Genomic DNA, 27,362 nt, shown 5'->3' with positions numbered 1-27,362 from the left:
GTTGCCATTGTTCTAGAGCCACGTGGAACTAGTTTGAACCGCTCCTGTCGCGGGCCCGCCCACCTGAAGAACAGCGCCCCCTGCCGGAGCAGCGGGCGCCCCTGCGGCCTGCCCCGCCCCCGGAAGCGCGGGCCGGGGGCGGAGCAGCTGACTTCGGGCTCGGAGAGACGGCGAGCAGTCTGGGCCCGCAGGGGGGAAGCGTCGGGGTGGTCGCGGTGTAGGCCCTGCGGGGCAGGGGGGAGTGGGAGACGCGTTCAGGAAGCCCTCTTTCCGCCCCCCGGGGGTCCGCTGCGGGAGCAGGGATTTGGTCAGGGATTTGGTCACGGGTGAGCTACATGGCTGCTGACCATGGTGCGTTCACCTCGCTAGCACCTTCTCAATCTCACCTATTCCGCTTCTGGCATTTGTAAGTCACTTTATTCGTCTTCGCTTACCACGGGCACACGAGGGACACCTTTGTCACATTCGGAGTATATGCAGTCTCCTAATGATCGTGCGGGTGTAATGTTGAGTAACAGCAAATGTGGGCAGGGAGGAACAAGTGTGACCTCCAGCTAAATGTCAGTGGTTGCTGTATTTGTATCAGTAGAACAAAGACCCCGAAGAAAAAAGCGTAGGATATGAGGGATCTTGGCTTATTTGGTAAATCGTGTAATACCCAGGGGTCACTTAAATGAGTGGCAATGAACTTTTTTCTGTCAGGTCCCTAAATACACTGAAAGAAAGACCTAACTGTTCTTGAAAAGTCTCGGAGACAATGCCTCTGATTTGGTTATATGGAGAAATTATTTCTAGAGTTTCCTGGTAATTCTAAGATAAACAAGAATGCAAATGAAATTTTACAGGTGGCTATATACTATTAATATATAGGTTTTGGTTTGTGATTTTTGCTTTACCTGCCTTGCTCCCTGTGCCTTATATTTCCTTGTGTGATTTAAAAATAAGTAAGTAAATAAAACGCTACAAGTAAGCTTTCTGAAAATGAAATAAATTCATCCGGTGTTTTCTTTGAAATGAAAAGAAGCATCACCTTTCTAAAGTTTCAATGATAATAGTTGCCGTTTACTGGGACCGGCTGTGTATAAAAGTATAAGGAGCTTTCTATTCATTCTCTCTTATGTGTTAAGCAGTCCAACTAGCTGCTTCATGCTAGAAGTATAGAGGGGGAGACTGAAGTTCAAAGACCATCTTTTTGATATCTCTTAGTCCCAGGCACCTCCAACTCAATATACTTTTCCCCATCCCTGTCACATTCCCACAGAAAAATTAATCAAAAACCACACATACAACTATTGTGTCTTTCCTCTCTTTGGAGAAATAGCATTGTTAACTCAGTTTACACCAGGAACCTGGAATCCACCTTTTCCCCTTCTCTCTATTTGTCCTTCCTAAATCCATCATCAAAAATCCTACCACTTCTTTCTACACATTTCCTCTCCATTTTCTTTAGCCCCATTGCCACCAGCCTATTCCAGTCTATCATTTCCCTGCCTTTTCTGTGATTGGAGTCTCCTCTCTGGCCCTCCGGCCCCCTCCCCTGTCCAGTTCATTCACTCGAGCTGGAGTGAGTGTTCTAATATGCAGATATAATTGTATTGCTGTCATGGGCTCAGTGAATAGAACGTCCTCTCCAGGTGCTGAGGTCACAAATTTGATCCCCAGTCAGAAGAAGCAACCAATGAGTACACAACTAAGTAGAACAATGAGTTGATACCCACCCCTCTCTCAAATTAATACAATACAAAACAAAACCAAAAGAACCATCAGAAACAGCCCATTAGTTACCCCAAGGATAAAATCCAGCAACCTGAATTTAGCTTACGATGGCCTTCAGAAAGGCACTCTGTTTTACCAGCCTGTTACAGCTCTCTTTCAATAACTTGAACTGAACACAATCTCTTTTGCTTTTAAAATATGTACGTAATTTCCTTTGCCTCTATCATTCTTTTCCCCCTCTTTGCCTAGCCAGTTTCCATTCAGGCTTTAGCTTAAATATCATTTTCCTAACTCCCCTGGATATTTCTGCTTGATGCCAGCCTAGCTCTATCTGTAAGACTCACCACCCTACATTTGTTGAGGTCTGCATTCCCATCTGCATTGGGGCATCTGTGATGGCAGGGGCAATGAAAGATTCGTGCAGGATTATAAAACCTGGCAAAGGTGTTCAGTGTCAAACTGTTAAACGAATAAAGGAATAAATTGCTGTTGTCCTATCGTGGTGATTAGAGCTACTTTGAATTCTGCCTTTTGAAACTGAATATAATTCTCAAATGTTTTTGTTTTTGAATATAGTTGAGGAGCCCATGGTGACCGTGGGAGTGGAGCCAGGCTGCGTGGGTGCCCAGCATGGATGGCTACACAATCCTGAGAGTGATCGGGGAGGGCTCCTTTGGCAGAGCCCTTTTGGTTCAGCAGGAAAGCAGTGATCAGATGTTTGCCATGAAAGAAATAAGACTTCCAAAGGTCACTGCTAAAGAAATTAGCTCATGTTGCAAGTATACATGCAACTTGTATGAGAGAACAACTCCTTGAGTCAGTGTGAAATTGCTCTTGGAGACATGGACAAGAGTGTGGTGGTTACTAGGGGCGGGGGGAGAGAGGATGCAGGAGGGAGGGAGAGAGGGGGAGGGGGAGGGGCACAGAGAAAAGTAGATAGAGGGTGACGGAGGACAATCTGACTCTGGGCGAGGGGTATGCAACATAATTTAATGACAAGATAACCTAGACATGTTTTCTTTGAATATATGTACCCTGATTTATTAATGTCATCCCATTAACATTAATAAAAATTTATTTAAAAAAAAAAATTGCTCTTGGTACAAAAGATGTAATGGGCCTGCCCAGTAGTGGTTCAGCGGATAGAGCATCGACCTGGAACTCTGGGGTCCCAGATTTGAAACCCCAGGGTCCCTGGCTTAAGCACAGGTTCCTTGGCTTGAGGGCTTGAGCACAGATTTGCCAACTTGAGCATGGGGTCACTGGCTTGAGTGTGGGATCATCATCATGACCCCAGGGTTGCTGGTTTGAGCCCAAAGGTGACTGGCTTGAAGCCCAAGGTTGCTGGCTTGAGCAAGGGGTCACTGGCTTAGCTGAAGCCCCCTGGTCAAGGGAGGCTTCATATGAGAAGCAATCAGTGAACAACTAAAGTGAAGCAACTATGAGTTGATGCTTCTCATCTCTCTCCTCCTTCCCTTCCTCTCTCTCTCAAATCAATAAAATTTTGAGAGGCAATCAGTGAACAACTAAAGTGAAGCAATTATGAGTTGATGCTTCTCATCTCTCTCCTCCCTCCCTTCCTCTCGCTCTCAAATCAATAAAATTTTGAGAAGCAATCAGTGAACAACTAAAGTGAAGCAACTGAGTTGATGCTTCTCATCTCTCTCCTCCATCCCTTCCTCTCTCAAATCAATAAAATTTTTAAAAAAAGATTAATGGGTTTCCTCATTAGCTTTGCAAGGTCTTAATATATTCTATGTGGTTCTTAGGATATTATAATTAACAAAAAGGGAGAAAAATAGTCAAAGGTGACTATTGCTATTTATCTCAATGAGAATACTTTGTAATAATTTCTGATTTTGTAAACCTAGGGGTGTAGGGGATCTTTGCCAAAAACAACTCAGGTGCAATATTAATGGAAAAGGAACATAAAAATACAATGAAGAGCAAAGACCTATATTAACCTTTGGTACCCGTGAAGCTATTTTCAGTTTATAGGTTTTATTTCCCTGTGTGATGAGGAAAGTGATGATTTATCAGTATTTATGACTATATCATAGTTGCCATAAACAATAATCCATGCCATGGAGGCTGCTTAATACTGTTTTGGTCAATGTTTTTTTAATAGATTCATTTTAGAGAGACAGAGGGAGTGGGGAAGTATGCATTTGTTATTCCACCTGAACCTTGGTGTTTCGGGATGATCTCTGACCAACTGAGCTCTAACCACCTGCCTAGCAGGGCCTCAGTTTTTTAAAAAACTACATTTTAATAAAATCCCAAAGTGCTGTTTTTCCCTCCACTGCACTATTGATCTTAATTAATTAGTGATTCTCAAATTTGAGTGGACATCAGAATTACCTGGAGGGTTTGTTAAAGCACAGATCGCTGAGCCTCACCCCCCAGTTTCTGCTTGAGGAGGTCTGGGTGAGCCTGGGCGTTGGCGTTATTCCAAGTTACCAGTTAGTTGGTGCTGGTGTTGCTGGTCTGAGAACCCTTGTTTTTTAATTGTAAGAAAGTCATTCAGAATTTCATCCTCTTAGAGTAAGTTAGAGGAGAGACAGTTTTGAAAACTTTATTTGTATGTGGTCCTTGTTCATCTATGCTGTAGTAATACACCAGTATATTCTTTTTTATCGGGGCCAGTGGACAAACTGATGTAGACAGTTAAACATTAAGTCTCTAGTTTCTCTTTAAGGGTGTACTATTGTTAATGGCATACTGGTTCTCAAATCAGGCTATGCTTAGGCTGATGTTAAAACTAGTTTACATTTTCTACTTGTAAGGATATATCAGTTTAAGCTACAGAATAAAGCAGCAGTTGAAGTGTCACCATATGTTGTCAGTTTGGTGAACTGAAGTTGGGTCGAAGAGCAGTGTCGCAAAACTGCCTCTGGCATTGAGCTATCATATACATAAACCCTGCAATGTTACTGTGAAGCTACCTACTTTTCAGTGAAGTATTACACTTACACTTACTTAAAATCTTCTTCTAGTCTTTCTCTGCTACACAGGATTCTAGGAAGGAGGCTGTTCTGTTAGCCAAAATGAAACACCCCAACATTGTTGCCTTTAAAGAGTCATTTGAAGGTAAACATGAGTTCTCCCAGATACTTGCATTTCTGAATTTGAATTATGGTCGCTACACTTTCCTAAAGAATCTCGCATTTGTTTTAGCTGAAGGACATCTCTATATCGTGATGGAGTATTGTGATGGAGGGGACCTAATGCAGAAGATTCAACATCGGAAAGGAAAGTTGTTTCCTGAAAATATGGTAAGAGAGTGACTTTCTTGGTGTTCCTCAAGATTTAGGGGCAACTTTTCTCATAAAATCTGTGTTGAAATAACCACAGTGATACCTGTGATTACTTGCCATACTAGTTAGGAAGGCCTCATTTCCATATTCGTGCTTACTGTTGTCAGGATGTAGCTGCCTGAGATATTCTTAGGAAGTAAAATAGATGTAAGTTTCTATAACACCAAGGAATAAAATTTCCATATTTAGAACATTTTCAAAATTGTATTACTCATCAAATTTTGTACTAGAGATTTAAATTTTTTATTTTTGTTGTATTTAAAGTTGAGACACAGATGAATTTGTTTTGTATTTCTAGATCATGAAAAAAGTGAAGCCCACATTTCTGTTTCTTGGGTGTACCTGTTCTCAATCTTTTTCCTTCTAAAGTTTGGCGTATTTCCTAAAGTCTAGTACCACCGCCTTTTTAATGGAAAATTATATATTAATGTTATTTGAATGATTCAACTAAGGAAACTAAATAAACAGCTTTAATAGGGTTTTATTTGTTTTAGGGTATAACATGTTATAAAACTGTATTGGTATGGCTCAGTGGTCGGCAAACTGCGGCTCGCGAGCCACATGCGGCTCTTTGGCCCCTTCATTGTGGCTCTTCCACAAAATACCACGTGTGGGTGCTACCTCGATAAGGAATGTACCTCCTTATATAGTTTAAGTTTAAAAAATTTGGCTCTCAAAAGAAATTTCAATCGTACTGTTGATATTTGACTCTGTTGACTAATGAGTTTGCCGAACACTGATATAGCCTGACTGGGCGATGGTGCAGTGGATAAAGCATCAGACTGGGAAGTGGATGACCCAGGTTTGAGACCCGGAGCCAGCTTGAATGTGGGCTCATCTGGTTTGAGCAAAGCTCACCAGCTTGGACCCAAGGTCGCTAACTTGAGGAAGGAGTCACTCGGTCTGCTGTAGCCCCCCAGTCAAGGCACATATAAGAAAGCAATCAATGAACAACTAAGGTGCTGCAACAAAGAATTGATGCTTCTCATCTCTCTCCCTTCCTGTCTGTCTGTCCCTCTCTCTGACTCTCTCTATCTCAGTCACAAAAACAAAACAAAACAAAAAAAACACAACTGTATTGGTATAAATATTTTTTACTTAAAAGTTGTTTTGTTAAAAATATGGGTTCCATAGGCCCTGGCCGGTTGGCTCAGTGGTAGAGCGTTGGCCTGGCGTGCAGGAGTCGCGGGTTCGATTCCCGGCCAGGGCACACAGGAGAAGCACCCATCTGCTTCTCCACCCCTCCCCTCTCTCCTTCCTCTCTGTCTCTCTCTTTCCCTCCTGCAGCCAGGGCTCCATTGGAGCAGAGTTGGCCCGGGCGCTGGGGGTGGCTCTATGGCTTCTGCCTCAGGTGCTAGAATGGCTCTGGTTGCAACAGAACAATGCCCCAGATGGGCAGAGCATCGCCCCCTGGTGGGCATGCCGGGTGGATCCCGGCCAGGCGCATGCGGAAGTCTGTCTGACTGCCTCCCTGTTTCCAACTTCAGAAAAATACAAAAAAAAAAAAAAATTTATATATATATAAATTTATATATATGGGTTCCATAGAATGAGGTCAACCTTTGCTTCAAATGGATGAATCTCCATAGCAAAAAGAAAAAAAATTAGTCTGACATTTAATGGTAGGTATCTGAAAATTCTGGGTGGTATTAACTAGGGATTTATAAACAGAATACTGACCTCAAAGGATTGTTGACAATAGAATTAAATCTTTTAATGTTTTGTTAAATTAATTTATTTTTTTATTCAGTGAGAGGAGGGGAGGTAGAGACAGACTCCTGCATGTGCCCTGGCTGGGATCCACCTGGCAAGTTCACTAGGGAGCAATGCTCTGCCTATTTGGGGCGTTGCTTCATTGCTCAGCAACTGAGCTCTTCTTAGAGCCTGAGGCGGAGGCCATGGAGCCATCCTCAGCACCCAGGGCCAACGTGCTCCAGTGGAGCCATGACTGCAAGAGGGGAAGAGAGAGTGAGAGAGAGAGAGAGAAGCAAGAGGGAAAAGAGTGGAGAAGCAGGTGGGCGCTTCCTCCATGTGTCCTGACTGGAAGTCAAAACTGGGATATCCACATGCCAGGCTGATGCTCTACCACTGAACCAACTGTCCAGGGCCAAATCTTATTATTTTTTTTTAAATAATTTTATTTTTTTAATGGGGCGACATCAATAAATCAGGATACATATATTCAAAGATAACAAGTCCAGGTTATCTTGTCGTTCAATTATGTTGCATACCCATCACCCAAAGTCAGATTGTCCTCTGTCACCTTCTATCTAGTTTTCTTTGTGCCCCTCCCCCTCCCCCTTTCCCTCTCCCTTAGGGCCAAATCTTTTAATGTTAATATAAGAATATTCCAAAAAAGGAAATAAAAATCTGATGTAATGATTGCACTATAAAATCGTAGCAGGTTCATTTCTAAGTTGTAAACTACCTTTATCTGTGTGTTTAAGAAATGTTTAATTGATTGAATACAAGAAAAATATAGTGGGAATTTTATTGAAATAAATTGCTATTTGGATCATACAGAAAATGATGAAACATGGAGTTCCCAGTCTTTCTGATTTTCTCCAGTCAACGCTGAATATTAGTTGAACTATGTCATTTTTAGTTCTATGTTTACCTTATTATGTAAAACCCAAATCAACTGAGGCCTAGAGCTGATTCTTTGGAATTTGGGGTTAATGTAAACCAGTTTTTACATTCTTGCAGATTTGCATGGTGTTTTCTTACAGATTCTTAATTGGTTTACACAAATGTGCCTTGGCGTAAATCATATTCATAAGAAGCATGTGTTGCACAGAGATATCAAATCCAAGGTAAGTAGAATACATTTTGAGGCCCCCAAACCCCCCCAGAACTATTTCACTTAGTTTTTTTTTTCTATTATCATAGCCTTTTTTTCTATTATCATAGTCTTTTTTTCTATTATTGTATTTCCTTTCAGGACATTTTTATTTAGTTTAGAAACACTTGTCAACATAGTACTCATACTAGCCAAATAAGCCAGTACCTCAGAAAAAGTCACTCAATCTGTTCAGTAGCATATATTAATGTGTTTCAAGCTCTCTTAGCAACTACTAACTAAGACTGTATGTCCTCAGATGTAAAATGACTGAGGTCTGGGCTGCCACATGGAGTTATACTGACACAGGCCCCCAATCAGCCGATCAGGGTCCCCTGATACAACCTGAAGCTCGATTGTTAGGTTTCCAAGCAGTCATCCTGAATTCCCCAGCCAGGAGCTGTGTCCCTGTCAAGAGGCTATCTTGCCTTTTCATGTCCCACTGAGGGACTCGGCTCTCATCGTTTCCTGCAGCACGTCCGCCCTTAATCTCCGTCATCAGCAGGCTTTGAAAGGCAGCATCTATCTAGAGGTCTCTGCCTTGTGTCTGAATACTGGAAGACATCATCTGAGCTCTTCTTTTTTTAATGCAGAATATCTTTCTCACCCAAAATGGGAAAGTAAAACTGGGAGATTTTGGATCTGCCCGTCTTCTCTCCAGGTGTGTTTATCTGTTCTATAATAGTGACAGTAAACAAAGTATCTGTTACCCAGGATGCTCTGTGCTCATTCCCTGCCTCTCTGTGGTTTCAGTCCCATGGCATTTGCTTGTACTTACGTGGGAACCCCTTATTACGTACCCCCGGAGATTTGGGAAAGCATGCCGTATAACAATAAAAGGTAAGTGATGTATTTATTTGGTGCAAGGGCAACTGTTTGGTGACAAGCATTGTAGCCTACAAATGAAGTGTAGTGTTGTTTTTTTTAAATATACCTAAAAACAGTGTCATTCTGAATTTCCAGGCTTCTAAATGAAATCATAGTTTTCTGACTGCTCTAATCAGAATTGAGAGGAGCTTAGTGTAAATGCAGAAAGAAAGGTACACATTTCTAGAGACAGTATGAATTATGCCACTGGTTCTTAAACTTTGCTATTCCCATTTTTGAAAATCCCAAAGTGCAGGCTGCAGTCATGCCAGTGAAATCAGAATGTCCATCTTGGGAAGCAGCTAAGTAACTTGCTAGGATCACCGAGTTATTCCAGTGTGCAGCAAAATCTAGCAACTGCTGGATTATGTCATTGAGTTAACATTTATAGGACTAGATAATAAGCACTTGACTGATAGGTTAATTGATTGCAAGAAAATAGCATGAAGACCTTGTGATTTAAAACTTGAGTTTTGTGAATATAAGTACTATGTGCCCATTGAATGAATGGGTGAGCAGGGGGCATTGGAAATATGGAGGTGTACAAGAAAGGAAATGGCCATCACCCACTTTTTCACTGCTGTTAATAACATTTTGAGCCCTGGCCCATTGGCTCAGTGGTAGAGCATCGGCCCAATGTGTAGCTGTCGCGGGTTCAATTCCTGGTTAGGGCACACAGGAGAAGCGCCCATCTGCTTATCCACCCCTCCCCCTCTCACTTTCTCTCTCTCTTTCTCTCTGTTCCCCTCCTGCAACCATGGCTCGATTGAATTGGAGTTGGCCTCAGGTGCTGAGGATGGCTTGATGTGAGCCTCTGCCTCAGACGCTAAAAAATGGCTCTGGTTGCAATGGAGCAAGGGCCCCTGCTGGGCAGAGCACCTCCCCCTAGTGGGGTTGCTGGGTGGATCCTGGTTGGGGCGCATGCAGGAGTCTGTCTCTCTGCCTCCCCTCCTCCACTGAATAAAAAAATAATAATAATAACATTTTGGAGTGTTTTTCATCCATTCATTATTTCCCACCCTCCCAACCTAGTTTTTTTTTTCCAACCTAGTTTTTGTTCACTATATCAAATTTGATATCTCGCTTTTTGTCACTTTATATTATATCACATTCATCCCATATTTAAACTCTTCATAAATATTGTTAGTGGTTGCATAATATTTACTACATGGCTCTTCCAAAACTTACTTCACATTCCTCTGTTTCCAATTTTCAATGTCATGAACAGTGCTGTGATTAATACACCTTTTATGTATAAATATGCCGTCATTCTTTATCGTTTTCTTGGCATGAATTCCTAGAAGTGGAAATACCTAAAGGCTCTTGTTGCCTTCTGTCAGGTTGCTTTCTAAAAAGGTGTATGATCATTTGTACTAAATAGGTTCCTTAAGAGTAAAATTGACTGAATTGGTGACAAAATGGCTAGAAAAGGGACTTTGTGAGACAATTGGGAAAATTTCAGTTTTACAGAAATGTTAGTTATATAATGAATTCAGGCTGCATTTCTTCGCTGTGATACTGGCATTGTGTTTATGGGGGAGAGCACCCTTGCTCGTGTGTTTATGGGGGAGAGCACCCTTGCTCGTGTGTTTATGGGGGAGAGCACCCTTGCTCGTGTGTTTAGGAGGGAGAGCACCCTTGCTCGTGTGTTTATGGGGAGAGCACCCTTGCCCGTGTGTTTATGGGGGAGAGCACCCTTGCCCGTGTGTTTATGGGGGAGAGCACCCTTGCCCGTGTGTTTATGGGGGAGAGCACCCTTGCTCGTGTGTTTATGGGGGAGAGCACCCTTGCCCGTGTGTTTATGGGGGAGAGCACCCTTGCTCGTGTGCCCGTGTGTTTATGGGGGAGAGCACCCTTGCCCGTGTGTTTATGGGGGAGAACACCCTTGCTCGTGTGTTTATGGGGGAGAGCACCCTTGCCCGTGTGTTTATGGGGGAGAGCACCCTTGCTTGTGTGCCCGTGTGTTTATGGGGGAGAGCACCCTTGCTCGTGTGTTTATGGGGAGAGCGCCCTTGCTCATTGTGTTTATGGGGGAGAGCGCCCTTGCTCATTGTGCTTATGGGGGAGAGCACCCTTGCTCGTGTGTTTATGGGGGAGAGCACCCTTGCTTGTGTGTTTATGGGGGAGAGCACCCTTGCTCGTGTGTTTATGGGGGAGAGCACCCTTGCTCGTGTGTTTATGGGGGAGAGCGCCCTTGCCCATGTGTTTATGGGGGAGAGCACCCTTGCTCGTGTGTTTATGGGGGAGAGCACCCTTGCCCGTGTGTTTATGGGGGAGAGCACCCTTGCTCGTGTGTTTATGGGGGAGAGCACCCTTGCCCGTGTGTTTATGAGGGAGAGCGCCCTTGCTCGTGTGTTTATGGGGAGAGCGCCCTTGCTCATTGTGTTTATGGGGGAGAGCGCCCTTGCCCGTGTGTTTATGGGGGAGAGCACCCTTGCTCGTGTGTTTATGGGGGAGAGCACCCTTGCTCGTGTGTTTATGGGGGAGAGCGCCCTTGCTCGTGTGTTTATGGGGGAGAGCGCCCTTGCCCCTGTGTTTATGGGGGAGAGCACCCTTGCTCGTGTGTTTATGGGGGAGAGCACCCTTGCTCGTGTGTTTATGGGGGAGAGCACCCTTGCCCGTGTGTTTATGGGGGAGAGCACCCTTGCTCGTGTGCCCGTGTGTTTATGGGAGAGAGCACCCTTGCTCGTGTGTTTATGGGGGAGAGCACCCTTGCTCGTGTGTTTATGGGGGAGAGCACCCTTGCCCGTGTGTTTATGGGGGAGAGCACCCTTGCTCGTGTGTTTATGGGGAGAGCGCCCTTGCTCATTGTGTTTATAGGGGAGAGCACCCTTGCCCGTGTGTTTATGGGGGAGAGCACCCTTGCTCGTGTGTTTATGGGGGAGAGCACCCTTGCTCGTGTGTTTATGGGGGAGAGCGCCCTTGCTCGTGTGTTTATGGGGGAGAGCGCCCTTGCTCGTGTGTTTATGGGGGAGAGCGCCCTTGCCCCTGTGTTTATGGGGGAGAGCACCCTTGCCCGTGTGTTTATGGGGGAGAGCACCCTTGCTCGTGTGCCCGTGTGTTTATGGGGGAGAGCACCCTTGCCCGTGTGTTTATGAGGGAGAGCGCCCTTGCTCGTGTGTTTATGGGGAGAGCGCCCTTGCTCATTGTGTTTATGGGGGAGAGCGCCCTTGCCCGTGTGTTTATGGGGGAGAGCACCCTTGCTCGTGTGTTTATGGGGGAGAGCACCCTTGCTCGTGTGTTTATGGGGGAGAGCGCCCTTGCTCGTGTGTTTATGGGGGAGAGCGCCCTTGCCCCTGTGTTTATGGGGGAGAGCACCCTTGCTCGTGTGTTTATGGGGGAGAGCACCCTTGCTCGTGTGTTTATGGGGGAGAGCACCCTTGCCCGTGTGTTTATGGGGGAGAGCACCCTTGCTCGTGTGCCCGTGTGTTTATGGGAGAGAGCACCCTTGCTCGTGTGTTTATGGGGGAGAGCACCCTTGCTCGTGTGTTTATGGGGGAGAGCACCCTTGCCCGTGTGTTTATGGGGGAGAGCACCCTTGCTCGTGTGTTTATGGGGAGAGCGCCCTTGCTCATTGTGTTTATAGGGGAGAGCACCCTTGCCCGTGTGTTTATGGGGGAGAGCACCCTTGCTCGTGTGTTTATGGGGGAGAGCACCCTTGCTCGTGTGTTTATGGGGGAGAGCGCCCTTGCTCGTGTGTTTATGGGGGAGAGCGCCCTTGCTCGTGTGTTTATGGGGGAGAGCGCCCTTGCCCCTGTGTTTATGGGGGAGAGCACCCTTGCTCGTGTGTTTATGGGGGAGAGCACCCTTGCTCGTGTGTTTATGGGGGAGAGCACCCTTGCCCGTGTGTTTATGGGGGAGAGCACCCTTGCTCGTGTGCCCGTGTGTTTATGGGAGAGAGCACCCTTGCTCGTGTGTTTATGGGGGAGAGCACCCTTGCTCGTGTGTTTATGGGGGAGAGCACCCTTGCCCGTGTGTTTATGGGGGAGAGCACCCTTGCTCGTGTGTTTATGGGGGAGAGCGCCCTTGCTCGTGTGTTTATGGGGGAGAGCACCCTTGCCCGTGTGTTTATGGGGGAGAGCGCCCTTGCTCGTGTGTTTATGGGGGAGAGCACCCTTGCCCGTGTGTTTATGGGGGAGAGCACCCTTGCTCGTGTGCCCGTGTGTTTATGGGGGAGAGCGCCCTTGCTCGTGTGTTTATGGGGGAGAGCACCCTTGCTCGTGTGTTTATGGGGGAGAGCGCCGTTGCTCGTGTGTTTATGGGGAGAGCGCCCTTGCTCATTGTGTTTATAGGGGAGAGCACCCTTGCTCGTGTGTTTATGGGGGAGAGCACCCTTGCTCGTGTGTTTATGGGGGAGAGCACCCTTGCCCGTGTGTTTATGGGGGAGAGCACCCTTGCTCGTGTGTTTATGGGGAGAGCGCCCTTGCTCATTGTGTTTATAGGGGAGTGCGCCCTTGCCCGTGTGTTTATGGGGGAGAGCACCCTTGCTCGTGTGTTTATGGGGAGAGCGCCCTTGCTCATTGTGTTTATAGGGGAGAGCACCCTTGCTCGTGTGTTTATGGGGGAGAGCGCCCTTGCTCGTGTGTTTATGGGGGAGAGCACCCTTGCCCGTGTGTTTATGGGGGAGAGCACCCTTGCTCATGTGTTTATGGGGGAGAGCACCCTTGCCCGTGTGTTTATGGGGGAGAGCACCCTTGCCCGTGTGTTTATGGGGGAGAGCACCCTTGCTCGTGTGCCCGTGTGTTTATGGGGGAGAGCGCCCTTGCTCGTGTGTTTATGGGGGAGAGCACCCTTGCTCGTGTGTTTATGGGGGAGAGCGCCCTTGCTCGTGTGTTTATGGAGAGAGCGCCCTTGCTCATTGTGTTTATAGGGGAGAGCACCCTTGCTCGTGTGTTTATGGGGGAGAGCACCCTTGCTCGTGTGTTTATGGGGGAGAGCACCCTTGCTCGTGTGTTTATAGGGGAGAGCACCCTTGCTCGTGTGTTTATGGGGGAGAGCACCCTTGCTCGTGTGTTTATGAGGGAGAGCACCCTTGCTCGTGTGTTTATGGGAGAGAGCGCCCTTGCTCGTGTGTTTATGGGGGAGAGCGCCCTTGCCCGTGTGTTTATGGGGGAGAGCGCCCTTGCTCATTGTGCTTATGGGGGAGAGCACCCTTGCTCATTGTGCTTATGGGGGAGAGCACCCTTGCTCGTGTGTTTATGGGGGAGAGCACCCTTGCTCGTGTGTTTATGGGGGAGAGCACCCTTGCTCATTGTGCTTATGGGGGAGAGCACCCTTGCTCATTGTGCTTATGGGGGAGAGCACCCTTGCTCGTGTGTTTATGGGGGAGAGCACCCTTGCTCGTGTGTTTATGGGGGAGAGCACCCTTGCTCGTGTGTTTATGGGGGAGAGCACCCTTGCTCGTGTGTTTAGGAGGGAGAGCACCCTTGCTTGTGTGTTTAGGAGGGAGAGCACCCTTGCTCGTGTGTTTATGGGGGAGAGCACCCTTGCTCGTGTGTTTATGGGCGAGAGCACCCTTGCTCCTGTGTTTAGGGTGGAGTATTTGATGTCTGCAGCTTTTTCCTAAGAGCGTGAGATATAGATGGAGGAAGGACCCAGCATGCAAACCTGGTGGGTGCTAATGATTGGGGTTAATGACTGGGGAGGCTAGGAAGGAGAGTGTGTGCATTTATAACTTTACTGCAGGTTCCAAACTTTAAAAAGTTAGAATTTGTGGGAAACGGTTGCGAAAAACCATTAGTTAAAATAAAAAATATTATCTATAAAAAGTCTGGAGGATGACAACTAGGAGGTGAGAATGATGAAGAAGAGTGAATGTACGGGGAAAATTATAGAACCCTTTTCTTTCTGAAGAGCTCTTCTGTGGGAGAGTGAGTAGTCTGGTTCTCCTTGTTTTAGAACGTAGCGCTAACACAGGGTGGAGAGAATCCTCAGAAGACACATGCTGGCTTGTGATGAGGTAGAACCCTGTCCCTTAGAGCCATCCGACAGGGACACACACCGTGCCTGAGGTGCATTGCTGGCCATCAGAGGTGTGATCAAAGGCCCGGTGCTATGCCTGGTGGCCTGGTGTAAGCAGCACTGGATGACTTCTACAGTCCTTTCAACAGTGATAGTTGGAGTCCACAAAGATTCCCTCTTGCACCAAATACTATTGAAACAATACCTGGACCACCCTGAACTGATATGGAGGGTTAGATATTGGGGAGCAGAGAGTTTATTGTGAGCATTACTGTGAGTACCTAAGTATTAGACAAAAATTACTAATTTATTTTATAAAATGGTATTTTATTTTAATAGCTAGAAATTACTTACAATTTTATCTTATTATAAGTAATCATTTGTCTCTTAATATAGGAAAATACATATATTTTCATATGATAACTCATAACCCACATTGCTTCTTTATGTTTCCAGTGACATCTGGTCCTTAGGATGCATTCTGTATGAACTCTGTACCCTGAAGCATCCGGTAAGTATGGTGGACAAAATGGAAAAGGCAGCCTCTTGTCATGTCTTGCTAGTCATAAGTCATCTGCCGAAGTCCAGTAGACAGTTTGCTTCCCTAGGATGTACTCATTATAAAAGTTTTCACACTCAGTGGTGGTGGCACAGTGGATAGAGCATTGACATGGAACACCAAGGTTACTGGCTTGATCGGGCAGCAGATAACGTTTATAAAATTGAAATAACTCGTGAATTCAGTTCGGCTGGTATTTTTTTATTTTCATTCTCCTTCCTTGCACCTACTTTTACTATTCAATTTTACTTTTTTAGTTTCAGGCAAATAGTTGGAAAAGTCTTATCCTTAAAATATGTCAGGGGTCCATGAACCCACTGCCATCTCATTATTCCTACGAGCTTCAGCATCTAATCAAGCAGATATTTAAAAGGAACCCCTCCGATCGTCCCTCAGCTACGACACTTCTCTCTAGAGGCATCTTAAATAGGCTTATCCAGAAGTGCTTACCCCCCGAGGTATGCTACATGTTGTATTGACGGTATTCAAGTGTATGGTAAAATGGTTTGTTATCTTTTAAACACAAGTATATGATATACATGCTTGTAAAAACTCTAATGAAGTATATAAGAAAAACATAAAAGGGCCTGACCTGTGGTGGTGCAGTGGATAGAGCATAGACCTGGAACACTCAGGTCGCTGGTTCAAAATCCCGGGCTTGCCCGGTCAAGGCACATATGAATGCTTCTTGCTCCCTCTCTCTCCTCCAAGTAAGAGTACCATCCTGATATGCCAAAGTTGTGGGTTCCATCCATAATCAGAACAAATGTAAGAATCAACCAATGAATGCATAAATAAGTGGAACAACAAATTGATGTTTTTCTCTCTCTCTCTAAAATCAATAAATCAAAACTTTAAAAAAAAAACAAACAAAAAGTTAAAACTTCCTTTCCGTCCTCTTCTCCTTTCCACAGTGCTGTTTCCCAAGTGTAATTACAGCTATAGTTTTGTATATCCTATCAGATTTTTTTGTAGACATATATGTATCTGTCTGTGTGTCTAAATTATATATTTTTAAATGGCATTTTTTACTTTCAACGTTTAATATTATTGGGGGGAGGAATTTTGATAATTAAATGATATGGCAATGTCTAAAGAAAAGTATATCAGACATCTTTAAATTCTCTGCTTAAAATTTTTAGATCGTCACAGAATACAGTAACCAGATATTAAAAGAAACCAAAAAATCTAAGCATAGTACACCAAGAAAAAAAGGTAAGAATTTTGGAAAGCTTACTTTTTGTTAAGCTTTTTTTTTTAAATATAGTATAACAAAAAAGAAAAATGTAATTTTCAAGTTTTAGAGACATTTTTAAAAGATACTCCTTAGGTCAAAATTTTCTTTTTGTTAATGTAAGACATAATTCTGAACTGAGTCTTATATTTGGTTTGCCAGGGATCAGAAAGCTTAATCTGGAGATTTTAGTGATGTTCTCTTTTTTATTATTACAAGCAGTCTCTGGGTTATAGACAGGATAGGTTCTGTAGGTTTGAAAATGTTAAAATATTTTTATGCACAGAAAGGTAAAAATAAATGCTATAATAAGACAAACCTCGGTCTTAGTTCTTTCATTAGGTAAGTGTACCTGACCCAACTTACATACAAATCCAGCAGACCTACAGAACTTACCTCGGTCGCAGCCTAAGGACTGTCTGAAGCACCATTATTTGCTCTGGCTTGTTACAAGTAAGGTAGAAGGCGTCTGTGGGCTAGCCTGGAAATCTAACCATGAAAATATGTTAATCTTATTGAAATTGTGTCCCCTAGTTCCCAAAGAACCATCTGTAAACAAAATTTTTAAAAAATAAGCCTTTACAAAAGTTGGCACTGTTCACATAATAGCTGCAGAAAAATTTCATGTATCTCTAATCAATCCTGAGCACATTTCAAATACATTGTCTCTTTGGAAGTTGTCATCTCAATTTTTTCAAAGCTATTTTTGTCCCTTTTTGGTTGTCATTAGTGACTCAGATCTTCCCCCTGGAAAGCTCCCACAAAGACAGTAGGTATGCCCAGAATAAGAGAGCAGAGTTAAGACATGCAGATCATCCACTGTGGGGATGTGCTGAAATCCTCCATTGTGTGCTGCCCATTATGTTTGTGTTATGTGCTACAAGAGAAACACTTTGAAAATTGTGCTGTTTTCTTAAAGTTAAATTTTAAATGTTATTTTTGTGGGATTTATAAACCCTTCAGTCTTATAATTCAGCCTTTTCTCTATTACGTAAGAGGCAGTCAGTTAGCTTTATTTCACCAGTTTGTTTCAGTGTTAATTTTACTGTAGGTACTGCTTTGTAGCTTTTGTTCAGATCCCAGGATACTAGGAAATTAGCTTTCAAATGCTGAGCAACAACCACAACAAAAACAGTCTAAGAAAACTTTCAAGATAGTTTGAGAAATTCCTAGAAAAGAGAAATAAAACAGCCTGACCAGGCGGTGGCACAGTGGATAGAGCGTCGGCCTGGGACGCTGAGGACCCAGGTTGGAAACCCCAAGGTTGCTGACTTGAGCACAGATTCATCCAGCTTGAGCATGGGGTCACCAGCTTGAGTGTGGGGTCGCTGGCTTGAGTGTGGGATCATAGACATGACCCCTGGTCACTGGATGGTCACTGGCTTGAGCCCAAAGGTTGCTTGCTGCTGGCTTGAAGCCCAAGGTCGCTGGCTTGAGCTCAAGGTCACTGGCTTGAGTGAGGGGTCACTCGCTCTGCTGTAGCCGCCCGGTCAAGGCACATAGGAGAAAGCAGTCAGTGAACAGCTAAGGAGACTAAGGAGCTGCAACGAAGAATTGGTGCTTCTCATCTCTCTCCCTTCCTGTCTGTCTGTCTCTGGCTGTCTGTTTGCCTTTATCTTTCTCTCTTAAAAAAAGGAAAGGAAAGGAAAGAAAGGGGAGGGGAGGGGAGGGGAGAGAAGGGGAGGGGAGGGGAAGGGAGGGGAAGGGAAGGGGAGGGGAGGGAGGAGAGGAGAAGGGGAGGGGAGGAGAGGGAGGGGAGGAGAAGGGGAAGGGAAGGGAAGGGAGAAGAAGGGAAGGGAGGAGAGGGGAAAAGAAGGGAGGAGAAGGGGAAGGGAAGAGAAAGCAAGGGAAGGGAAGGCAAGGGAAGGGAGGAGAAGAGGAAGGGAAGGGAAGAGGAAGGGGAAGGGAACCAGTGGTGTGGGGCCAGGGCCATCATTCCAGGGCCTTATATCTAGTGCTCTCCCATCTGTTCTGTAGACAGAGCAGGACAGTGGAAGCTTTGTGATGGCAGGGTCCGTGTCTCATTTTCTCACACTGTATCCTCAGTACCTGTTATCAGAGTTGCTTAATAGCAAGTTTTGTTTTTTTAAAAATATTTTTAAAGACTTTATTCATTTTAGAGAGGAGAGAGAGAGAGAGAGAGAGAGAGAAGGGGGAGGAGCAGGAAGCATCAACTCCCATATGTATCTTAACCAGACAAACTCAGGTGTTTCGAACTGGTGACCTCAGCATTCCAGGTTGTTGCATTATCCACTGCGCCACTACAGGTCAGGCAATAGCAAGTTTTTAAAGTATTGAAAGAATGAGGAACACATACTGCAGACCTCTCCCTGAGGAAAATCAGGCAGGGGCCATCCTTACCAAAGGGATCAGTTGTCATAGTATTTCCTCCCGGCTGTCCAACTGCTCGAGGTGATAATGACGTGAGTATAGAAGGTATCTCTTACTGCCTAGTACCTAAATGGGTTGGCATAAGTAAGAGGTTTTGACTTTCAGACTCTAACTTTAGGAATAAAAGAGCAGGAAATAGGTGTGGTATATTACTAGGTGGCTAAAGCTTGATAATCACCAGTGAGGCGAATGCTTTGGTTCTTTTGACTCTAAAATCTTCCTTTGTCTCTCAAGCTTTATGCAGATTACATGAGAAGCTAACAATGTGTGCCTTTACATACATGCTTTCTCTTTTTCTTTTTACTCTGTAAGCAGACTCCAGCAGAATCAGCATTGCTTCGGAAAAGGAAGCAAGCAAAGCAGTAAGTGTTGTAAAATTAAATTTATGAACAACCATTTCCTGAATACCTGTTGCCATTAGGTGTTTTGAAATATTTGAAAGACTGTGACCTGGTCCCTCCAGTTTAATAGTTTGTCATCTTTTGGCATGTGAAGTAATTGTTGGCTATTGTCCTATACTGCCGGCTAAGGCACTTTAGATAACCATTTATTTTGTTCATTTTTATTTCATTTTTAATTATTGATGACAAGTGGTTTCAATATAGATGTGAAAGGACTTTGTCCAACTTTCAGTCAAGTTAGCCTGACTAGGCAGTGGCACAGTGGATAGAGCTTTGGCCTGGGAGGCTGAGGACCTAGGTTCAGAACCCCAAGGTCGCTGGCTTGAGCTCGGGCTCATCTGGCTTGAGCACAGGGTCACTGGTTTGAGCATGGGATCATAGATATGACCCCATTGTTGCTGGCTTGAGCAAAGGGGTCACTGACTTGGCTATAGCCCCCAGTCAAGGCACATATGAGAAAGCAATCAATAAACAACTAAGGTGCTTCAACAAAGAATTGATGCTTCCCATCTCTTTCTCTTCCTGTCTGTCTGGCCCTGTCTGGCCCTCTCTCTCACTAAAAAAATAAAAAAGAAAAAGAAAATTTTGTTTTAGCCTGGCTTTTTGCTTGTTTTTTATATTGGTAAAATATGTAACATAAAATTTACCATGTTAGCCATTTTTATGAATGCAATTCAGTGGCATTAATTGCAGTCACAAAGTTGTGTAGTGTAACATCACCACTATCTGTTTCCAGTACTTTTTCATCATCTCAAACATGAACTCTGTACCCATTAAATAATAACTCCCCAGTCCCTGGTAGCCTCTGTTCTACTTTCTATCTCTGTGACATAATTTGCCTATTCTAGATATTCCATGTAAAATGGAATTATACAATATGTGTTCTTTTATGTCTGGCTTCTTTTGCTTAGTATAATATTTTCAAGGTTCACCCATGTTATAGCATGTATCAGAATTTCTCTTCTTTTAATTTAGATCCTGTTTTCATACAGACATTTTTTTGTTCAAAAACTCTTAGGGCCTCCATTTGTCCCATGAATCAAGTTGTCATTTTTCAGCCTGGCAAACATGGTCCTGTTTGTCTCATTTAGCTCTAGGCAGCTGCTACAGGAAAGCTGCGAGATAAAGTCATGCATAGTAACTGCTGACCCACTTCCTACTGTTGTCAGAGCCCCGAAATTTTTCTATTTATGGAATATACTAGTAATTAAACTTGTAAATTTTTTGGAATGAACCTTAATTTGTAAACAATAACAATATCCCACTATTATGTTGCTACTAATGGAATATATCCTGCCTCTGCACTTTTTTTTTTGCATGGTAATATCTATGTTTTTGCAGCTTTACCGAGGCATAAGGACTAATAAAATGTACTCACTTTTTGTGTACAGTCATATAATAACCACCATAATCAAGGTAAATAAATCCCATGTCCCAGAAAGCTTTCTTGTGGTTCCTTTGTGGGTGACCCTGCCTCTTGACTCAGGCAGCCACCACTGTGATTTTAATACCACTTAGAATAGGTGAAAGTCAGTATGTTTTCACAAAATGATTGCAAACAGAATGGAGAAGGAGGCATAAAGTCAGTCAGGTAGCAGCGGAATTGAGGGAGGATGAGAATCCTGGGCAGGCCCACAGGAGCGATGGGCGTGTAGGCAGAGCTGCGTGGTGCTGGGCCGGGTGGGGTGGTTTGTTGGATGCTACTGTCTGTTGGGCAGTGACTTTGAGTGGGGATGGAAGATGGGGGTCCCCTATATATATTTCATTTATTCATTTTGAGAGAGAGAGAAAGGGGGTGGAAGACCAGGCAAGCCCAGGGTTTTAAACCAGCGACCTCAGCGTTTCGGGTCTGTGCTCTATCCATTGCGCCACCACAGGTCAGGCCTCCCCTGGCATCTTTTAAGAACTGCTCATCACAACCACCTCTTCAAGATTTTGATTTTTTGTCTGTGGGAGAGACCTTTGAAATCACGTTCTCTAGATGTGCTGGGAGAGAACTTTGAGAACCACTGTACAGAAATAAGAAAATGACATGCCAGCTACAGCCTACTGTTTAATTTACTGATTCATTCAAGAAGTCTTTGAGAACCTTTGTGTTAGAGACTGTTGAGGCAGTGGATATGTATTTCTCCTCAAAATACATGCAGACTTAAGCTAGGATAGTGTGTTGGTATACTTCATGGAATCAAGAGCTTAGGTAATTTGGAAAAATACTAAATTAAGTGGGAATATTTTGGCCATATATAGCAACTTTGTAAAATTTCTCACTTTGATATTTCCAGTATGGAAAGCCCAATATAGCAAACCATATTGAAAATTTTTATTACTTATCTTCTTCATATTTGCAGTGATTGAAATTAATAATTAGTAATGTCTGACTGTTAATACATATATGAATATGATTTTTAATATATATCATATGTATAATGTATATAGCTATTAATATACACTTGTGCATAGGGTTCTATAGTTATTAATATTTTTAATTTACTAATCTTTAAAATTAAAATAGCTGACTTTGTATAGTTGTTTACCTTTTTATAGCAATTCAAGCATTGATTAATCTGTATTTTTAATCTCTTTTAAAGCAAGGGGAAGAACAAGGTAGAATGTGCACCCGCACTGATTGGGAAAGCATTAGTAAAAATTCAGCTGCAAGTGCATCGGGGAGAGTAAACAGAGCAGAGAAAGGTAGGTTCTTCAAATTCTGATCATTGTGTAAGTGAGGGGCTAGGAAATGCAAAAGGAATACCAGTTGTTTGCAATACTAGGTTATAGGTGTCAGAAGCAAGTGGACATGCAAATTTTTGTTTGTTTATCCAGTAATTCATTTCAACAGTGTCTTATTTACCCATAAAAAAAGAGAGAACGGAGTTTATTAATAGCCTTTAGAGAAACTAGGATTTGTTATGCTCTCCACAATAGAAAGCGTGGTCTATCTAAGTCCTCTGAGGACCTCATTTTTGCACATGTGTAATATGTAAATATATACTTATTATTTTTTTAAATTCCCTTTAATGATTTGTTTTGCCTTGTCATCTGTATTTTTAATTTTTATTTATTAATTTTTAGGCGGGGGGAGGAGGAAGAGAGGGAGAAACATCAGTTTGCTGTTCCACTTATGTATGCATTCATCGGTTGACTCCTGTGTGTGCCCTGACCAGAGACTGAACCCACAGCCTTGGCCTGTCTGGATGATATTCTAATCACTGAGATACCTGGCAGGGCCCGGATTCCCTTTCCATTTCCTTTACTACTTAGCCTTGAACAACTTTGTTGTTAGATCTGAGTTTGAAAGAGAAAAGAAATATTTCTGTATTGTTGTTAGAGAAATACCTGTATGGATATAAAGAAGTAAATAAGAGTATTGGCCTTCTTTAATTACATTTTAAAACCGGATAATAATTGTGTTTACCTGAGAAAAGCCAGTTCAAGTCCTCTCCGGCGACAGTGGGAGAAAGAAGTATCCAGTTCAGTGCTCACAGCTTTGGAAGATGCAACTGTCCTCGCCTCCAGTGTAACCTCAGAGGATGATGGAGGTTAGTAGTCAGATGAGTACTATTATCATGGAACATTTTCTAATAGTTCTTAAATGGGCTGGAGGTTTTCTTTTTGTAATGTCACTCTGTGAAGGCTATTTGATGTCACTCACGTAAGTGAAGTAAATTTTTAGTAGGAATAAAATATAATTAATTTTGCTTACATATGACCTGGAAGTTACATGCTGAAAATCTTTATTTGGCCCTCATTTTTATCTTTTCACAACTAGGTGGTTCTGTAATAAAGTACAGTGGAAGTCATCCCCGTAAGCAGTGGCTCAGAGAGACTCCCGAGACCTTGTTGAACATCCTTAAGAATGCTGATCTCAGCTCAGCGTTTCAAACATACACGATATACAGAGCAGGTGATTCGTGTCTGTTACATAATCATTGGAACCTTTGAATTTTTTTTTTTTAAATTGTGATATACATAAGATAAAATTTACCATTTTGACTATTTTTAAGTGCACTGTCCAGGGGCAGTGAGGACATTCACGTTGTTGTGCGGTCCTCACCATCCATCCCCAGAATTTTTCTCATCTTCCAGAACTGAAACTCAGGACCCGTTAAACAACAACCTCCCATTCCCACCTCCCAGAAACCTTTTGATTTTCAAGTTATAAAGTGTCTCGTAGCATGGTAGTTTTAGGTTTTCTTGAATCTCTGATAGGTAGTCTTAAGCTATAATTAAAATTTCCTAGGGAGCTTTATTACTTCTGTTTACTCATTTGTTTGCTTATTTTAATAATCACATGACGAGTTTCTTTGCAGAGTAGCTCATTTTTCCTATGCAGATATACTAGTGTCTTTATAGTTCAGACTTCATCAGTAAAAAACTGTAACCTAACTATCCAAAGATAACTTTTAATACTTTAAATTTTTATATTTGAGGGTTTTAATTGTATCCTGAATTTTTTTTAAGAAAGTAGCATTTTTAAATTTAATACACATACTGCTGTTTCCTGGGCCTGTTTTACAGCAGAAATCAAGCTGGGTGATGTGGGGAGGTACTGCAGAAAAAATATAGAACATGAGTTTTCCTCAGTTAGCCAGCAAGCTCTTGGGGGATTTTCATCCAGAGTGGAGGAAATCAATAAGTACTATTTAGATTTGCCTGATTTCTATTACTATTCCTCCAAAGGTTCGGAAGGATTCTCCTTGAATGGTCCCCTGTCTGCAGAAACAGCGGCATCGGACACTGTTGACGGAGGTTACAATTCTGTCATTTTGGATCCAGAGAGACTCGAACCTAGACTGGACGAGGAGGACACGTGCGTTGTGATACACCTAGAAAGCTTAAGTTGTCTGTGTGTGTGTGTGTATGTGTGTGTGTGTGTGTGTGTGTAATATACATTATACCTGAATAACTTCAGGTTTAATAGCAGCTGGTTCTATTATTTTACATAATTAATGAATATTTATATCACGATCTTTTGTCTGGGATGGATATTGTGCAATAGTAATTACTGAATTCCTGACTAAACTATATGTTTGTACTTGTTCAAACTTAGTATTTTTTTTTTTTTTTACAGGGACAGAGAGAGAGTCAGACAGAGGGATAGATAGGGACAGACAGACAGGAACGGAGAGAGAGATGAGAAGCATCAATCATCAGTTTTTCGTTGCGACACCGTAGTTGTTCATTGATTGTTTTCTCATATGTGCCATGACTGCGGGCCTTCAGCAGACTGAGTAACCCCCCACTCGAGCCAGTGACCTTGGGTCCATGCCAGTGAGCTTTTTTGCTCAAGCCAGATGAGCCCGTGCTCAAGCTGGCTATCCTGGGGTCTCGAACCTGGGTCCTTTCGCATCCCAGTCCGACGCTCTATCCACTGCGCCACCGCCTGGTCAGGCAAACTTAGTATTTTTTAATATATTTTTTAATATATCATATTTTATGCTGAAAATATTATGGAAACAGTGAAAGAAGTGATCTTTGGAAGAACTGATAATATTTCTCTGTTTGATCACAGTATGGAGCTTATTTTTCAAAACTGGAAATACTGTTCTGGTGTTGCTCTGCTTTGAATTCATCAACAAATACTTACAGAACCCCTAATTCTGAGGCGTGCCATCCATGTTGCTTTTTCACAGGGACTTTGAGGAGGAAGACGACAACTTTGACTGGGTGTCAGAACTGAAGCTCCGGGCTGGATGGCAAGGGGCGTCCGACGCGCCCGAGGACGTGCCCTGAGTCACATTAAGTATGTTCACGTGAGGAATTGATCCTGGGTAATGTTGGCTCACAGAATGTATATTTTCCCTTAGAAACAGAATAAAGTGGGAGGAGCCTGTGAATATTCAAAAATGTCCCTGGTTAGTATTATAAGGTTTAAAAAAATCTATACTTGGGAGTTTTTGAACTCAAAAGAGAAGGTGTGAGCTTTGGGCTTTGCAGTTTAGATAGAACAGAAAATCACTGTTATGTGATTATAGGAAACTACTAGACCTCTTTGAGCCCGAATTTCCTCAATTATAACATGAGAATAATAATGCCTGTCTCACAGGGATGCTGACCATAGAGAGTGACAGAAACCCACAGTGTTACTATGTGTACTGTTATGATGTGTTTATTACTATGTAACTCTTTTTACATTTATAAAGACGTGAGAATCTAAATATATTTAATTATAACATAATAATGTGTGCAATTTTTGAATAAGACCTATCTCTGAGTAGTGATCAGTGATCTTCAAAGACCTTCACTAACTACCAGCTGTCCTTAAATCCAGCCCCTCACAGGACACACAAAGAGCCCCGGTCAGAGGATCTACCCTGGAAGAGTCAGGTAGGCTACGCATCTTGTCAGAAGTTGTCAGTCCTGTACACGAGAAAAGAATAGGGCCAAAGGTGAGAAGTCAGTATGGAAAATATCAGAAATTTTCATATTGTGGAGCTAATGGAGGGGACAGGATCCTGTATGGGTCACCATGACACACTGTGCTGGGTCCTGTCATTTAATTCTGTGCTCCTTGAGTGAGAATAAACAGCCTGTTCCCAGGGGATCCCTCAGGGGCAAGTGTGGAAGCAGCTTAAGCATGACCTGGTAAAGGGAACAATGCTTAAGTAAAGAATAAGAGGAAAACAGTTGTGCAACTATAGTAGGATCACTAATAAGGATCTGCTAAAATATGGAATATGTACATCTTTTAAAGATTTAAACAATTTTTTTATCTTAACATACAAAAACTGGTACAGACCTTTACCTCCCCCACACAATATATTTATATTCTAACATGTAATTGTACTTAGTCTACTCTGGTCTCTGAGAGTTTCTCAGTCTTTCCTTATTTTTCAGGACCTTGACATTTTTGAGGAGTACTGGTTAGGTATTTTGTAGAATGTTCCTAAATTTGGGTTTTTAAAGGATATTTGCAGATACTGAGCTTCTATAAGTACTATGTGCTATATCTGTATCTCTTAGTCGTCTCAAATCTTAGTATTACCCTGGTGTATAAACATTTCCAAACCACCAAACAAAGGGAACTTGAATTATGTATAGTTATTAAGAAATGGAATGAGTATTGATGAAGGACAATGAATGCGAGCAACATTTTGAAAGTCAAATGGTTTGCAGGGTTTTGCTGTTAATAAAATTTCAAGAGCTTCAACAGTTAGAAACCATATTTAGTGATAAATTACTGTATGATTCCTTACATACAACTAGGCAAGAATTGAGGGACTCAACAAAACCTCCAGTTCCTGTTTTCTGATATTAATGTGTTTTAGAAACAGAAAAAAAGAAAAACACAAGAAAATCAATGTTGGATCTGGTCTGTTCCAGCAAAAATTGAGCATTCTTCTATAGATGCTAATTGAATTAATTGGGAGGGAGGAAGAGGAAAGTCCATTCAGGCCTTTAAGAGCTGAATTTCTGACACAATTTTGCTTTTTATAATTCATAAGCATCAATATAATTTATTTTATTTTGATCAATTGTGTACTAGTAATTTTTTTAATCTTTTTTTTTTTTTTGCGAGGGAGAAAGAGAGGGGCGGACAGACAGACAGGAAGGGATAGAGATGAGAAGCATCAACTTGTTGCAGCAGTTTTAGTTGTTCATTGATTGCTTTCTCATCTGTGGCTTGACTGGGAACGTCCAGCTAAGCCAGTGAAACCTTGCTCTAGCCAGAAACCTCTGGGCTCAAGCCAGCAACCATGAGGTCGTCTGTGATCCTACACTCAAGCCAGTGACCTCAGAGTTTCAAGCTTGGGTCCTCAGCATCTGAGGTTGATGCTTTATCCACTGTGTCACTGCCTGGTTAGGCACTACTAGTATTTTTAACAATCCAATAAAAAGCCTATGATCAGGAAATAGAAATTTCCATCTTTATAATAAGGTGATCAATAAGACTTTGAAGCATGAAAAAATTACGTATGGAGATGAGAATTCAAAGAAAGAAAGAATAATGTACACTTTCTGATTGTTAAAGAAGAACTTATTTAATTAATTGGGAAATTTTAAATTAATAAGCATGAAATACATGCAACATTGATAACCACAATACTGAAACTGTGACATTGAAAATTTTTCTCTA

General features: G+C 42.8%; 1 protein-coding gene across 4 annotated transcripts; it reads left to right on the top strand.

Moving 5' to 3' along the window:
- Window positions 1–343: 343 nt before the first annotated feature.
- On the top strand, window positions 344–25,453 carry NEK3 (NIMA related kinase 3). Of its 4 annotated transcripts, none has more exons than XM_066383729.1 (16): window positions 344–406; window positions 2,293–2,463; window positions 4,713–4,806; window positions 4,894–4,991; window positions 7,763–7,846; window positions 8,466–8,533; window positions 8,626–8,712; window positions 15,157–15,211; window positions 15,517–15,717; window positions 16,402–16,474; window positions 19,197–19,246; window positions 21,874–21,976; window positions 22,711–22,824; window positions 23,055–23,189; window positions 23,966–24,095; window positions 24,919–25,453. In XM_066383729.1, exons 2-16 carry the CDS (start codon window positions 2,347–2,349, stop codon window positions 25,016–25,018), a joined length of 1,509 nt encoding a protein of 502 aa, XP_066239826.1. In that variant the 5' UTR covers window positions 344–406; window positions 2,293–2,346; the 3' UTR covers window positions 25,019–25,453. The 4 variants fall into 4 exon arrangements, with proteins under 4 accessions (XP_066239826.1, XP_066239827.1, XP_066239829.1 ...); XM_066383730.1 differs by having other exon boundaries at window positions 345–406; window positions 19,200–19,246; XM_066383731.1 differs by lacking the exons at window positions 344–406; window positions 2,293–2,463 and having other exon boundaries at window positions 4,720–4,806; window positions 4,875–4,991.
- Window positions 25,454–27,362: the final 1,909 nt, after the last annotated feature.

The sequence above is a fragment of the Saccopteryx leptura genome, chromosome 4 (assembly GCF_036850995.1).
Source record: "Saccopteryx leptura isolate mSacLep1 chromosome 4, mSacLep1_pri_phased_curated, whole genome shotgun sequence".
Taxonomy (NCBI): domain Eukaryota; kingdom Metazoa; phylum Chordata; class Mammalia; order Chiroptera; family Emballonuridae; genus Saccopteryx; species Saccopteryx leptura.
The sequence above is the reverse complement of the archived record's forward strand: the minus strand, read 5'-3'. Positions and strand labels throughout refer to the sequence as shown.

Coding starts and splice junctions, on each gene's coding strand:
- NEK3 (XM_066383729.1), top strand. CDS start 2,347: ATGGATGGCTACACAATCCTGAGAGTGATCGGGGAGGGCTCCTTTGGC. Junction 8,534..8,625: donor TCTGCCCGTCTTCTCTCCAG/GTGTGTTTATCT, acceptor CTGTGGTTTCAG/TCCCATGGCATTTGCTTGTA. Junction 24,096..24,918: donor AGACTGGACGAGGAGGACAC/GTGCGTTGTGAT, acceptor GCTTTTTCACAG/GGACTTTGAGGAGGAAGACG.